The sequence below is a fragment of the Nesoenas mayeri genome (genome assembly GCF_963082525.1).
Source record: "Nesoenas mayeri genome assembly, chromosome: 10".
In the NCBI taxonomy this organism is placed as follows: Eukaryota; Metazoa; Chordata; class Aves; order Columbiformes; family Columbidae; genus Nesoenas; species Nesoenas mayeri.
In genome coordinates, this window is record NC_137560.1 from 9,128,597 (window position 1) to 9,143,642 (window position 15,046).

At 48.2% G+C, this 15,046-nt stretch overlaps 1 protein-coding gene across 1 annotated transcript; it reads right to left on the reverse strand.

Moving 5' to 3' along the window:
* Positions 1 to 5,508: 5,508 nt before the first annotated feature.
* LOC308043888 (uncharacterized protein C3orf18) lies at positions 5,509 to 14,730 on the reverse strand. Its single transcript, XM_080350225.1, has 5 exons — positions 14,693 to 14,730; positions 10,683 to 11,077; positions 9,304 to 9,329; positions 7,548 to 7,677; positions 5,509 to 5,651 (listed from the first exon to the last, which is right to left on the reverse strand). The coding sequence occupies exons 2-5, from the start codon at positions 10,965 to 10,967 to the stop codon at positions 5,571 to 5,573; spliced, it is 522 nt and encodes a 173-aa protein (XP_080206351.1). The 5' UTR covers positions 10,968 to 11,077; positions 14,693 to 14,730; the 3' UTR covers positions 5,509 to 5,570.
* Between the last annotated feature and the right edge of the window lie 316 nt (positions 14,731 to 15,046).

Consider the following 15,046-nt stretch of genomic DNA (forward strand, 5'->3'; position numbering starts at 1 on the left):
AAATGTCACACAGGCTGTTGCTTCTGGGCTCCCAACAGCCTCAGGCTGAGTCCTGCTGCCAGGGAAGCCGTTTGTGTCAGGCTTTAGCCTGGAGCTGGTACACGAGCAATGGGAATGTTGCTGTGAAGATCTTTGGTGGTTTGGAACTGGATGCTTGCTGCTTTTAACCTTGCACTGACCCTGCAATGGCGCATTTGGGCAGCTGTGCTCCTGGACTTCAAGCTCTAACCCTCTCTCTCTCTCTCATCATCTTTCCCTTTAGGCATCGCTGGAAAAGACGGTTCCAGGTCCAGCAAAACTACTGGTCTTAGTAGATGTCTGGGTAACATCCCTGCTGCAGCACAGTAGTATCCCACCTGTTCATGTCTTGCTGAAGCCAGAGGACTGGATAGCAAACAGGATTTTTAATGTCATATTTCGAATTATTTTTTTGTTGATAATTTTGGCCATGCTTTCTCTCCTGTTGTCTGCTGGCTTACCCCGAACATCCAACAGGGACTCAGGGGAAGAAATGTCAAATACCTTGTTTGGGAGATGCCTTTCACAGTTAGTAGTTTATCTTTTGTGAGCATATTAATCTTTCTTAAATATTTAGATAACATGGTGCCTTGCACTGCCACAAACAGCAGTAGTTCAACAGAAAAGTGTTGGCTCAGTAATGCAGATACTGTAAAGGAAATCTACTTACACAGCTAATTGCTGAACTTGTATATCATATCTGCTCTGGTAGATTGATGAAGCAGTCCCAAGTGTCAACTTTTGATCAGTTGCCCACAGGGATTGCATCTGAAATATGATCTTTGAGTCTTTTCTTTACTATATCAGAAAGGAAGAGCTTCATGACATTTCCAGCTCTCCTAAAGCTGTGGCACCGGTGCTCAGTAAACTTGGATGCTCTATAGGAAAGTCAGGAGCCTGATGTCTTGAGGATTGATTCTGAATTTTTTATCCCAACATTATTAGCTCAGGGACCATTTCTATAACTAGCTTTTGGCCTGGTGGCAGGCACTCCCTTTGAATTTGGTAGCAACTCTGAGTGCACGATGTTTACAAGCTTAGTCACAGCCATTGGATTTCAGCACTTCAAAGGAATGTCTGCAAAGAACCACTTACACAAAGGTTGCTTCCCTGCAGAGCCTTGGGATTCAGTTTTGTATCTTCAGTCCATAATGTGTGTATGTGGGGTCCTCTAGTGTTGCAGCTATGCAAATAAAAGCTTGCTGATACAGTTCAGTTTTGGGAGACAGCAGGGCTGAGATTGTTGCTGGCTGCTCTCAGTCTCACATTGTATGTAGATTTGTGCTTTCAGTGTCAGAGCTGATCTTGCTAAATTCCTCAGAATTTAGGGTATTTCAAATATCCAGTTGCAAGCAGTGAAATCCTGATGTTATTTTCCATCTCATCAATGCGCTGCCTGCCTATAACGGGACAAAGTGGGTATTTAAATTATCTTTGACAAGATGTAGAATTGGCTAGCTTTACGGTGTTAAATATTTAAACAGAACATAAGTGGCTTTAAATTTATGGCAGTGCATAGCAGAAACCCATGAAATGGCAGTATATATTGAGCCTATTTATTATCCTTTCATCAGAGGTTTGTTCCCTTAGCAGGTATTTATTTAACACGAGAAAATGTATGCAGAATTAAGTTGGTGGGTTTTTTTCCTTCTAGATCATTTTGTCCCGCCCACACAGTTGAGCAGTGATTGGAGTCCTAGTCTTGTTAATTCTGTGTGTTGTCTGGTTTGACATAACAGTAGTTTCTTGTGTATGAATTTGAGCAGTCTCAGCACAAAACTGCATCACAGTAGCCTTTGTGCCTCTGCTACCACACAGCAGAGAAACCAAGGATTAAATGGATTAGATCACAGGAACCGACCTTAATCTTACGCTGTAGGATGAGTCGTGCTGCCTGATATGGGAAGAGTCTGACCCTGTTCTCCTGCTGTGTGGATAAATCCAGGTGTGACAGGCATGCACATCTGTAAATGTTGATGGTCATGTGAAGATCCAGTGGGATTTCCTCTGAATTCAGGTTAGGGAGCTGCTCTCCTTCAGTGGACACGCAGGTTCAGCTGCAGTTCATGTCTGCAATCAAAGGCCACTCCAGGGGCAGACAAAGGTATTTTACTAACTTCCTTTACCTGATTTTCAGGTGAATTGGCAGGTTTTGTACCCTGCTTGCAAGGCTGTATTACCTATTTAGTTAACCCCTGTTACCTGAGAGCAACAGTTGTTACAATGTGAGACTGGAGCTTCAGCTTCTCCTGAATGGTTTAGGAATTGCATCTGTAAGAGGCTCAAGCTTTTCTTCTGACATCAACCAGACCCTTCTCAGCTGCGGACATGGAATAGGGATGGAAACTCCCTTAGCTAGATAGTAAATCCATTTGCTTTAGGTCAGCAGTATTCCTCTGGGATGTGCATACAAAGTACTCAAAAAAAGAAATCTCATCTTTGCTACCTCTTAATACTCTATTGGGAAGCCACAGTAGAAGACATGTCTCCATGAAAATGTGTTTGAGAAGAATAAGTGGAATTCCACACTATTAGGAGCTACTCTGTGTGCAGTTGAAACCCCTGTCTGTAACTTCAGCTCCATTTTTATGCAGACTTGGAATGGAAGTCAAAGCATATTGAAGACAGGCAGAATTCCAGCTGTCTTCAGAGAGCTACGATCTCATGCTGGATTACTTGGGGTTTTATTTTTGAAATTATAAACACTTTTTATTTCCCATATAGTTAGTTACCTTTTCTGTGTAGCCAAATCCTACCTCGAAGCAAATGCATTTCAAGTGTTTTTAAGCTCAGCCAGCTTTGGTCTGACTCAGTTGAAAATGTCATTACAGTTGGATCAAAATACAGGAGATGAAGGTGGTTTGTTATCTAGCAAAGTTTGGAAGATTCTTATAAATGGTTTTGGTGAAGGCATGAAGAGTGTGGGCAACTTGCAAATTATAGCCTTGGAGCTTGTTTTTAATAAAGGTATAAAAGGTAGCACCTCAGACTTCTGCTTTGTCTCCTCCGTGTGCAACAACCTCAGCACACATGCAGGTCACCAAAGGTGAGTTTCTCTTCATCTGATTTAGAGGTTCAAGGATTATAAACCAGGATTTGGTTACTGAGGAGCACCCACAGATGTATGTGAAAACAAGAGCATGAGGAATCACACATGGAGGAAAATGGGCCCTTAAACCCAGAAGTTGGTACCTAATTCCATCCTCTTTATCTTGCAGTACCTCATAAATGGCTTGATTGGGACACAGGCCAATTCTGCTTTGTGTGTACATCCAGAAGTCTCCACAGCTGAGTCTGTTTATGCCACACATTGTTCTGTGTGCCATACAATTATTTAGCTTTTCATACAATTAATTCTGTCCCTGTGCACAGCCTTTTCAGTTATATGACAGCTTTCCTAAATAATCCCAAGTTTGGGATCTGTGGGCAAGAAGATGAGGCAGAAAGCAAATCTGAAATAACACAAATATCACTATGGAGCTACTGATGCTGCTGCTTGCAATGTTCACCCCCGTGTGGGCAGGTTATCATGGATGGAGCTGCCTGTGGGCTGATGAACCCCTAGTTTGTCCACGAACTCAGCTGGTGCAAGGATAATATGGCAAACAGACAAGCTGGAATTCGTCTTTCTGCACTCTGGGTGCCCAGGATCTGCTTGCCTGGAAGCTCCTGCTGTCCTGCCTTGTCCACCAAGCAGCTCCTGAAGAGGTCTGAGTTTCTGTGCTGTGCAGCACTAAACCTTGACCCTTGTCCTTCTAAGATTTACATGCTTACTTCAGTCTTTTAAAGAGAAGGGGAATTCACTGCACACCAAATACCAAGAGGTAGTGAGGATACACTCCAGCAGCTTTCAGTGGAAAATGTGAATGATTGGGGGGGAGAAAGAAAATCACACTAGATTTCATGTAAATAGTTTAATTATATTTCAATGCTTAAAACACAGAAACAGTTGAATTAAATTACATCATAATGCTTCTGCTAAATTGTACATATAGAACTGTGAGAGGAGGTGCTATAGAGCTAAAAGAATACTCCAGTACAAGCCCAGCAAATACCCGTAACATTCTTTTAGTCTTATTATCCACACTTCTTTAATCTAAGAGCAGTCATCACAGCACAAAGCCTACCAGTACAGGAAGAATGGTTAAAGAGAATTCCTCTGTAGGTGTGTTTGTTATACAAAATACATCTCAGCATTAACGTGGAACAGGTGCATGTTTTTGCACCTGAGCTGGCAGCTGCCCATGCAGCACGTGGAGTTGGGTAAAGAGCACAAAGTAGGCTGCTGGTTTGAGGAAACAGCTCAGCTTACACTTGCCTTTTATTGAGTTTAAAACAGCAAATGAAGTTCCAGTCCTAAGAGTTCTAAGGGAAACGTGATTTCAGACAGCCAGGCACCCCTGCTGCTGCTTGCATTCTTGCCCTGCTGCAGAGTGTGGGAGTGTGATAGGCAGGGACGTGCTAGCTGTGGAGGGTGAAATCCAACGCTTCTGTGGCTGCCCCCAGCACTTGGAGGAGATGGTAAGTGTGCATGTGTGTGCAGGGGGGTGATGTATTTGCTTCTCAGTTTCGTAGGCATAATCTCTGGGAAGACCCATGGATAGTGTCCAAATCCTGACGACCTCAGCCAGATTGCATTGAGCTTTTGTACCCACACGCCTTCTTTCCAAAGTATCCCCGGAGTGCAAACACCAGCAGCCTGGGAGTGCCTCCTGCCCCGTCTCCTGGGTATGGAGGTTGGGCAGTTTTCCACAGGGGATGACACTCCTAGCCCTAATACGTTCCCAGAACTCCCTGATTTTAAAAAGAAAGAGGGATACTGAAAAATTAAAGTAACTTAGCCCTGCAAAACTGCCACAAGGGAAGCTAAATAGGTGAACTAAATAGGGCTAGTAAGAAACTCTGCACTGCACATGCCCAGAAAAGAGTCCGCATTTAATAAATATGGGGCAGGGGGGGAATCACAGTGGGGAAGAAAAAAAAATAGGAGAAAAAAACCTGCAGGTCCAAACTTTCAACAAAACTCATGGTACCTGAATTGCTACTCAGTGAAACGTCTCCTTGTATAAAGCCAACCTTTAGATCTGCATTCAGATTTCAGCTTGCCCTGATCCCCTTTTAACTGGTGCTGTGGGTGGAATACAATCTGACTGACAAATGCACGTACTGCAAAAAAAATCAGGAGGTGATCAGTGCATGGCTCAGCACCAATGCTTGCGTGCAGGCTCTGCTGCTGGCCCCTGGCTGCTGTGCTGGCCTGCGGCACTCGGGGCGGGTGGCCACCAGAAGGGTCTGCAGAGGACAGCCCCCCCGCTGCACTGCAGCACGCCAAGGTGGCCCGGGACCCCTTCACCCGCTCTCCCTCCTGCAGCCCTGAAGGACACACAGGCAGACAGATGCTTCAGGGTTCAGTGCTTGTGCCCTTTTGTAACACAAACCAATGGGGTGACCAGCCAGGCTCAGTGGATCAGCCACGCTTGTGGGAAGTCACTGGTTTGTTGGCTTCATCCTCCCCAGTCTCAGCACGATCCCAGAGCAGGGGCAGGTATTGTTCATGCATTGATGGCATTGGCAACGTCTGTGAACACAAGACAGCTGGGTCTCTGGAGGGCTCCTTGACTTGTCAGCAGAATCTGCATTGAAGCAGTGAAAGATGAGACCCAGCAAGGTTGCCGTTGCTCAGGTGTGTGTACATGGGCAGAGACTGCACAGTATTGTAACCAGATTTTGCCCCTTATTGAGGGGAGGCTGACTGAGTAATGTGGCATCAACGAGGTCGTGACAGAAAAATACAACAGGCCAGAGAGCAAGTCAGCAAATCCACACCAGTTTAAAATTCCCCCATCACTGGATTACTGCGCTTCGCCATGAATGTGTACAAGGCAGCATGAAAAGACTTGAAACCTTAAGAAGGCCTGGAAACATACCATAGACTGAACTTTGATTGTTTTAGACTCCCCCTCTTATTTCTTTAAACTTATGTACTTTCCAGGCAGAGGTATCTGTGAATTATTAATAACAAGCTCTGCAGGGATCTGAGGTGTCCTGCTGGCCAGTCCCTATGAAGGAAGGATGTGCTTTTACTGTGCTAAGTTTAACTCTGGCCTTGTCCTTTACTACCCAAAGGGCAATCCTCTGTGTGCATTAATAGATCTGATGTGTTCCCAGTATGTGCTGCTCAGAGAACAAGATCCTTTGCTTTTATGCAACAGTATTTCTTGCTGTCCCAAACCAGTATATGGAATATGTTGACTGTCTTTCATATTCCAACACATGCATGTCCTGTGTGCTCTTCAGCAGGTAAGGAAGCACGTCTCCACATAAATATTTTACAATTACGGTTGTATTAATTATCTCTTCTTTCCCTTTCTGCCCACACCAAGTTTGCTAAAGATTACCCGAAAGTGTAACACGTGTGAAAACTGGGGATTGCTTGGAAGAACAGCTGTTCCTGGAACTGGAAAACCAAGGGAAGACAGAGAGCAGATGGAGAGGAATTCAAGAATGGGAAGATGTCTACTCTAAGAAGAGGCTGCATCATTGGCAAAGAGACGTACCTGTTCCAACCATCGCTGCTGGCTCTGTCTTTCAGAAAGGCTTTTTGTGTGTGATGGTGGTGGCAAAGGAAACAGAGAACACTGTGAAACTGCCTGCAAATGATGGTGAAAAGCCCTTTTTTCCTATATCTCCCAGCTCTTGGTACACTGAGGAAGGAGCTGATAGCCTCTTGTCAGAGACCCATCTGGACCATTAAACAAAAACAACTGGCCAAGCTCTTTCCTAACTCACAGCTCTGTCAATTCAGTGGTCTCCAAGGTCCTGATCATTTCTCAGCATGCTGCATGCCTTTGAACACTCAGAAGTGGTCAAAGCAAAGCTTCTCCGGCTCTCCCAAAATTCAAATGGAATAGTCCCATCCCTGTTCTCTTTCTGAGCCCTGCCTGCTCTGTGGCCAGCAAGGTTGGCCTGGAAGCACTGACAAGATCAGATGTGCCATGCCACAACCATGTGCACATTTCTGCCTACATTCTTAAGGGCTTGCAGCACGGTTAATTTGTATGATTAGAGGCTTTTTCCCTCAGCAAGGCCTTGTTCCCCGCTTGTATCCTTTGGCAAAGCAGGAACACCTTAAAACTGGGTGGAAATTATTTGCCTTTCAGGGGCAGGGAGCTTCAGTGCCTCGTGGCCATTGAAGGCCCCTCTCATGGTATTCATTCTGCTGCTCCCTTGTGGTGCTCTGGGTGGTAAACTCTAGTAAACTCACCCTTAATTACTGAATTTGCCTTTTTTTCTTGTTGGGTAGAGCCAGGTGCCTCCCTAGGCTCTTCATCCCAGTTGCCTGATTCTTCAATCCATCCTAAGCACTCCAAAATGCTCAAGCCCCCTACCTCCAAGGCTAGCAGAGATAAGGAAAGTCCTCCTGAGGTCTTACATGGTTTCCTTCCCCTACAAAACCTCCTTGACTCTGTACAAGAGCAGTGCAAATGCCAGTGGTTGTGGTAACAGGCTGGCTGGCCCCTGCTGCCTACCTTGCTCTGTGATGCCTGGGAAGATGCTGCATCTCGCCCGTGTTCCAGCAGCTCCTGCTCTAGTTCATCCTGTTCCTCGGTGGGATCAAAGTTGTACATGGGCATGAGCTGGTGCCGTAGCTTCTCCAACCTGCCCATGGGAGGGAAGGGAAAGGGTTGGTTGAAAAACTTAATAAATAGAAGGAAAGGCATTCAGGCTGCCTTCCCACCCCGCTGCTGAGGCCTTCTGCAGGCTGTTTCTCCTGCTGCACAGGGATTCAACCTTCGTTGGCACTTGCTGGGTAAGGGTCGTGTCATGTCCTGAGAGCACGAGGATAAGAACCTACTGTGTGCAGCTGGCAGGAGTGGAAGATACCCAGAGTGCATTTGCAGGGATTAATTGCCATCACTAATCCGTGTTGGCAGGCATTACACACAGAGGAATCAGGGATTTAAGTTCCTGCGGACCTTAAAAGATCAAGTTTTATGTGGTGAGACAAAAGAGAGGGTGGAGCATACTGGCTAGGCATTTTGCAAGTTCTCCCCTGTCCCTCTGCCCACAACAACCAGTCCTGCCATGTTGCACTATGCCTGCCAGCAGAAATCCACTTTGCGCTCCAGCAGCCCAAGAGTAGCACCTTAACTCTGGAGCTGAAGTACATAAGAAAAAATAGAAAATAACAAACAATAAATAGCAAAGGGATTGATTCTCATAGGAGGCTGATGCCTATGGACAGGCTGTTCTTATTCTTTTATCATTGTTCTAAGTGACGGAGCTATAAAGTATTACCCTAGGGAGCATCCCTGAATGCTGGGCAGCTCAGTGATGGAGGATGCATGGGCATGCTCCTCTGAGGACACCGAGTCCTGCCTTAGGCTGTAGCTGAGTTTTGGGGGGTATGGAAGAGAAACGTAAGCAGTTACTGGCAGTGTCACCACAAATATCTGTTTTGGGAAGTGTTAGGACGACACGCTCTCTCCCTGCCTCTGTATGGGTTTGCCAACACAACTATTATCTTCAGCAGCGCCACATTCACAGGCCAATCATTAGCTGCTCCTGTGGCAGTATCACATCTGGGCTTCAGGATCTGGCTTGGAAATTTTTCAGTGGGCAGCAGCACTTCTTGTAGGTCTGTGGCCAGGCCTGCCACAAGGAATCAGGCAGGGAGGAGGTACCTACCACCTCTAATGGATCTTCAGGAGTGTCTGTGCTGTCAGAGGTGGAAGAATCAAGAAGTCTGTCTCCCTGCATGCTGCTCTCCTCTCTATTTTCAGCCATGAGCTTACCAAGGAAATTAAGACACTAAATCTCTGGGTAGAAAGCTGCATCTCCGTACTATGCTGCTGCCAGTTGCTGTGACTGCAGCTTTAGCTTGCAAGGCCAGTGTTATTGGCCTGGGCTGTTGGAAAACACAGGGATCTTGGACTGGCTGAAATTTGAGATCCAGATCTTTCATAAGAGAGCTCCCAGCTTCTTTATACATTCATAACCCTTTCCTCTGTTTTAGTGTACCGGATAACCTGAAGAGTTTGCAGGATACCAAACTTCCTCCTGCTCAACCATGTTTTCCTTTCCAAAGCTGCAGAAGAGCCTTCGAAGCTCTGGTGTTACGTGGGCCAGTACCTGGAGTACAGTGTCCCCTGCCTCATGCACAGCTGATTCCCCATAGGCTTGTCCTCAGATAAGCCATCCCTTACACTCTCCCCATCTCCTTCCTAGCTCTGTTTAGATCTTAAAGCACTAAATTCCCTTCAGCAAACAACAGATGTTACTTACCTCTTCTTCTTTCTGATATACAGAACCTGAAGGAGAAAGAAAACCATCATTACAACAGTCCCAGTGAGATGAGGAACAGCTGGGAAGAGAAATTTTGGGCCCAGGGTGCACAGAAAGGAGGGCTGTATCAAGTCTGGTGTCACCACACACTAAAGCAGGGGTAAGGGAGCAGTAACAACCAAAAATCAAATTTCATATCCATCAGTGTGAGCTTGGTAGCACTAAGTGCTTGAGTGGCCTGTTATTAGGTGTGTTAGTAGTAGTCAGAATATTGAGAGTATCATTATCTGATGTAGGTCAGTACACTTCTGGTGGCTGCAGGACATATGTTGCAATTTAAGAGTGGATGAAGAACTTTGCATTTGTGGTTTTCATCTGTAGACTTCCTACAGCACACAAGTGCTGTTACCCCCTCTCCGGTCTAAAGGGAAGAAACACAGGGGCATGCTCAGTGACCTGCTCGTGTCAGTAATAGCGGCTGCACTGGGAGGAAAGTGAGGCTTTTGGCCTCCAGAGCCTTGTTCTGAGAACTATGGACACTGGATGTTGCTCTTGGGAACTTAAGGCTGTTCCCAGGTTCTCTTAGGGGCTTTTGGAAATACTCTTCTTTGGGCCTGCAATAAAATTTTGCGGTAGTCCCTTTCTGAAGACTACTTTGATGGTTCTATTAGTGAAGCTCTTCCCCAAACAAGGAATGGGAGCTTGCTGTTACCTTCTGTTCTCTGTTGGCAGGTAAATGATCTGGTTATAGATCAAAAGAAGAACTGAAGCACTTGCAATGCCTATGTCAGCCCCAGAACTGTGGTTTCCGAAAGCTTCTGCCTACAGCGTTAATGGGAAGATTAGTTACACAGCAAATCCCCAAGGACCTTGCTCATACTCAGCAAGTATAGCCTTGGAAATGCAGTCCAGAATGAGTCTAGCTAGAATGGGTTCAGGCTGCTTTAATTCAAAAAGGCATGTCCACAGGGGAGATTAACATGTTTTCAACAGTCTGCTTTAGAAGTTAATTTGGACAAACTTTCTTGTAGGGTCCCTGTGTTGACAAGGTTTAAATCAATGCAGCTGTTTCAGTTACCAGGTCAGAATAGAATCTGCTTTGTGTTGTTTTAACTGAACTTCCTACAGCTATTAAATACTGATACCACGTATGGCTTTCTCTGGGCCTGCTGAGCATCCCACTCTGACCAGACCTCAGGGAAACTGCAGAAATACTGGAGCTCTAGATAAAAGAAGGGGATCTCAGCAGCTGTCAGTTCCCAGCAGTTCTGGGTGAGCCTTTAGTAGAATTTAAAGAAATTATTAAACCCAAATTAGTCCTAGAGCCCCTATACCACCCGCCACCCTCAACAGAGAAACATTTAGCAGGGCTCTCTTACCATAGCCACAGCCAATCCAATCACAGTGATGATCCCAAAGGACAGCAGCATCGTGCTCATGCTGGGTCCGGTGCTGGCCACATCTGGGATTTTGGTGCTGTTGAAACTGGTAGTCTCAGGACTTACGGTAGCTGTTTCTGGTACAGTCACATCCAGAGTTGTCCCTAGGTCTGATTTAGCCATGGGGGAGGTGGTGCTGTGATACAAGTCATGCACAGAGGGTGAGCTGTAACTCATCCTGCTGCTCTTGGTAGCTCCTTTTACTGAGCTGTTGTCCTCACCCATCAGCTACAGAAGCAGAGAGCTGCCCTTCATATCGAGGACCCTCATGTGAGACCTATCCTGTAGCATCATCACTGGTGGTTTTTCTTCGTAAGAACCACACTGGTTTCTGCCTAGGAAAGAATGAGAACAAATGAACAGAGCTCTTAGAGACAGGCACAACCTTTTCCAAAGCTTCCCAATTCACTAGGACAACTTTTGAGAGCAGTTCACAGATGCCCACTCAAAATAAGGAAAACATTTTTCGGGGGTACTGAACCCTTACAGTCATGCCTGATCCACTTCAAGTCAGTGATACACTCTTCCCTTGCTGCCTCAGCTCTCCCTCCTTGCAGGCACTTGGCAGATCTATGTGGGGACAACCTCAGAAGCCCTGTCTTCAGTCTGCTCTAGGCTGAGCCAGGTGGCCTTAATCTGTCCCAGGTAAGACCGCATTTTCCTGCTTCTATCTCTTGCTTTTAATTTTTGGAAAGTTACATGGATCCCCTTAAGTTTGTCTGTGAGAACACATCCAGTAAAATGGCACTCAGCTGTGAGGCATCTATATCTCACAACGCTTTTTGTTGAATCCAAAGTAGAACTTCCCTGTTGTGATAGTCACTGGTGACTGGTCACTGCAGTCTCCATCGCCCTGCTGTCCCCCATTCCACGTGCTCTGGAAAGGCACCTTCCTTAAAACAGTGAGTTGCATTGCTCCCCCATCTGCTACTAAAGACTGAGTATTTCTCAAGTTCTCCATGAAAGCACCCACTCGAGCTTAGTCATGCACTGCTAATTATCAATTTTAAAATGAGTCCAATTTTGGAGTTGTGAAATTTGATAGATCTATTCATGCTGAAAACATGAAAGGCTTTAATTGCTTCATGATTGCTTCATGCTTCTATTGTGCAAATGATCAGAAGTTGCAAAACACCATGGGATGATCCTAAGGGAAGTATTTGCACAACTTTGTTTAAAAAAACACCATATATAACATTAGTTCAGCAATTGCTTCCTGAAAATGCATCTATCTCTGGACCAGAGCAGTGCCAACCCCAAGAACTACTGTAGCAGTCCTCTGATAATTTCTCTACAGTTTAGCAGACATTACATCTCTGGACTGGAATGTAGTCAGGACGTAGGGGTTAATGAGCTCTGAATAGAAAAAGATGTGCCTGCAAAGAGAAATGAGCCATTGTTCTGCTCCACTCTGTTCTATTCTAGGCAAGATTATTGCACAGTCATTAAGCAGTGTGATTAACATCTGTCACTAACAACTGAAGCAGAGGAATCACACCAGGCAAACAGCACCAGGCAGCCCTGTGGTTGGTGAGCAGCCACCTTGACTTCCACAGCACTTGTCCTGTGTCTCCCTGAGCAGGTAAATCTCTCACCAAACACACAGGATCTGTTTCACAGCTCCCTGTGAACAGCAGGTGAGGCAGGAGTTGCTGGGGGATTTTGACGTGCCTGGGAGGCTGTGGGAGCTGTCAAACTCCTATGAGTTTCCAGAGAACTGTGAAGATATCAGTTGTGGTCTGGTCCCACCTAACACCACGCTGGGACACAAGTTCATTGCAGCTGAAAGGGGCCGTGTCCTTCAGTGGCCATCAAACCACACACTCCTAGTTTAAACCACGTGGCACCTGGATTTCCCCAGCCATTACCGACCACCGTGGAGCTGAGGTGTAGTGGACAGTTGGCCACAAAGATGGCAAATTTGAAATCGCAGTGCCACAGCAACAGCTATGGCCCAGCAAAGGGAAGAAATTGGTGAGTGGGTATTGGGTAGACTGAGCAGCTTCTCAGAGAGAATCATTGATCTGTGCTATTCATGCAAATTACCCATGATGGTAATTCACATTTTTAAAAAAGCCACCACCGAGGTAACAAAAAGTGGAACAAGAACCTAAGTGAAAGGAGTGAAGCAGGCCCAAAGGCTTTGCAGAGTATGGCTCTAGATCCCAAACAGCTCTGTAGTTTTGGAAGCAAAATTAGTTAGGCCTTCATTTCAATGCAGTGTCAGTTTTGGAAAACAACTGGAACTTGGATGTACAAGCTGATACCAAGCCTTTGGGTAAGACCCCTTTTGTATGGACCACATAGGGCTGCTGTGCATTGCTCCTCTGAATAAAGTTAGGCTAGGTCAAAATTAGCCAGCTGAAAATCTGGTCCAGTGCGAAATGGGGCTCTTGTTCATGCTGTCAGGGTCCTGTCCAGGCTGAAGGATTCTCAAGCCCAGAGATGTAGCTCTAACAGTGGGCCTGTGGCTGAAAGGTTTCTGACGTGGCTTAGACAATCAGTTCCAGGTGCAGATAAGGGTGTTTCTGGTCCAAATTGTAAAGGGCCAGATGGGGAGGTAGGGGCAAGTATGGCCCAGGGCCTATGGCTAATGGTTGAGTTGGGGGTGGATGATCTTTCCTATCATCTTCCTTTCCCAGTTGTCATTCTGGTGCTGGAGGTTAATCTGTAGGCTGGGCACACTCCAGGTCTCTGATGGCTGCTCTAGGGCCAAGAACAGCTACTACCTATCGCTGGCAGGTTTCAGCATAGTCCATGCACAAATAGAACAGAAGAGGAACCAGATCCTCAGCTGCTGCAAGCTGGCATTCTTCCATTGCCTGCACCAACAGAGCTTCTCACAGAGCCAGGACCACTCTGTGCTGGGCTCTGCTGGGTCTGCCAATAAGGAGAACATATTTTTTTCTCTCCTAAACCAGCATTTCCAAACTGGTCTCTGATAGGCACTGTGGTGGTCAACACCTCTGAGATGCAGAACATCATGTCAGGCACTAGCTTGAGACTGCTGGGTTTTCCGAGTCTTGGTTTTAATCTCTCTGTGCTGCAGTTTCCTCTTGGGTAGACAGCAATAGCGGTTTGTGTCACAGGGATGAAGATGGGTCACAGGGTCTCTGGATGAAGAAGGCAAATAGTAACTAGTAATTTTTCTGCATTACTTCACCAAGATGAAGTCTCTGTAATAATTCAGCAAAGTGACATCGAGTTGCTGTTGGCTACAGGACGTTGCTTCCCAGTGTGTGAACTTGTGGCCTCCTCTCCCCCTGCTACAGGGCTGAGCAGGCTCCGGGGGGAGCCCCACCGCCTGTGCCCCCTGTCCCGGAGCACCTCGCTTGTCCCGCTCCCGCCGTCAGAGAGGGGACAGGGCCCTGGCACAGGCGCGGGGACGCTCCCCAGCAACGTGTCCGCTCCTCTGGCTACAGACTGATACAAAACTAAAATCCAAGCAGTCGCCCTGGCCCCCAACCCATTCCGGGCTGTGCCACCCCAGTGGCCCTGTCCCTGCGGGAAGACGCTCGTTCCCCATCCCCCGGCGAAGTTTCCAAACGGGTAACGGGTCATAGGGCGCCTCCCGCTCCGAAGCGCTCCCCAGGCGGGGCGGGACGAGCGCCGGGACTCGCAGCCGGCTCCCGCCACAGCGCTGCCTGCGCTCCGCGCCCGCCGCGCCGGCACCCGCAGCGCTGCGCCTGGCCCGGCCGCGGCGGGGCGGGCCTGGCCGGGGCAGGGATGGGGCCGGGCGCCCTGCGGGGTCGCCGCGCCCGCCCTTCCCCAGCGCCGAAAGGCCGCGGCGGCCCCGCCTGCGGCCCGACGGGGCGGCGCGGACGCTCCCGCGGCCCAGCCCGCCGCCGCCGCGCCCCTCCCCGGAGGCAGCCGCGTTTCAGCGCTGCGCTTCCCCCGCCGGGACGGCCACTGCCCGCCGGCGCCCCCGGCCCGCCGGGGCCGGCACTTACTGAGCGCTCCCCGCTGAGGCGTCCGGTCCCCGGTGGCGGTTGGGCCGCCCGGGGCCCGCGCTCTCGGCCGCGGGGCCGCGCTGCCCGCGGGGGGGCGGGCCGGGCCAGGCCGGGCCGATCCGAGCCGCGCGCACCACAGCACGGCCGGCGGCCCCGCCCCGCTGCTCCGCGCCCCAGGCGATTGGCCGGCGCCCGCAAGGCTCGGCTCACGGTTGGTCAGTGCTCCTGTCGCTCATGCGCACGGCGGAGGCCGTCAGGTGGTGCGGCGGCTGTGGCGGCGCTCGGTGAGCGGGCTTCGTCTGTGTGGTCGTTCCCACACGGCCGTTCCCCAAACCCCTCACCGCAGGTTGTGGT

Bases quoted from the DNA above. Each gene is read 5' to 3' on its own strand.
- LOC308043888 (XM_080350225.1), bottom strand. From the start codon at position 10,967: ATGGGTGAGGACAACAGCTCAGTAAAAGGAGCTACCAAGAGCAGCAGG. The intron at 7,678-9,303 runs GTAAGTAACATC...TCCCATGGGCAG, and splicing joins TATATCAGAAAGAAGAAGAG to GTTGGAGAAGCTACGGCACC. The intron at 5,652-7,547 runs GTAGGCAGCAGG...GCTTCAATGCAG, and splicing joins CCCAGGCATCACAGAGCAAG to ATTCTGCTGACAAGTCAAGG.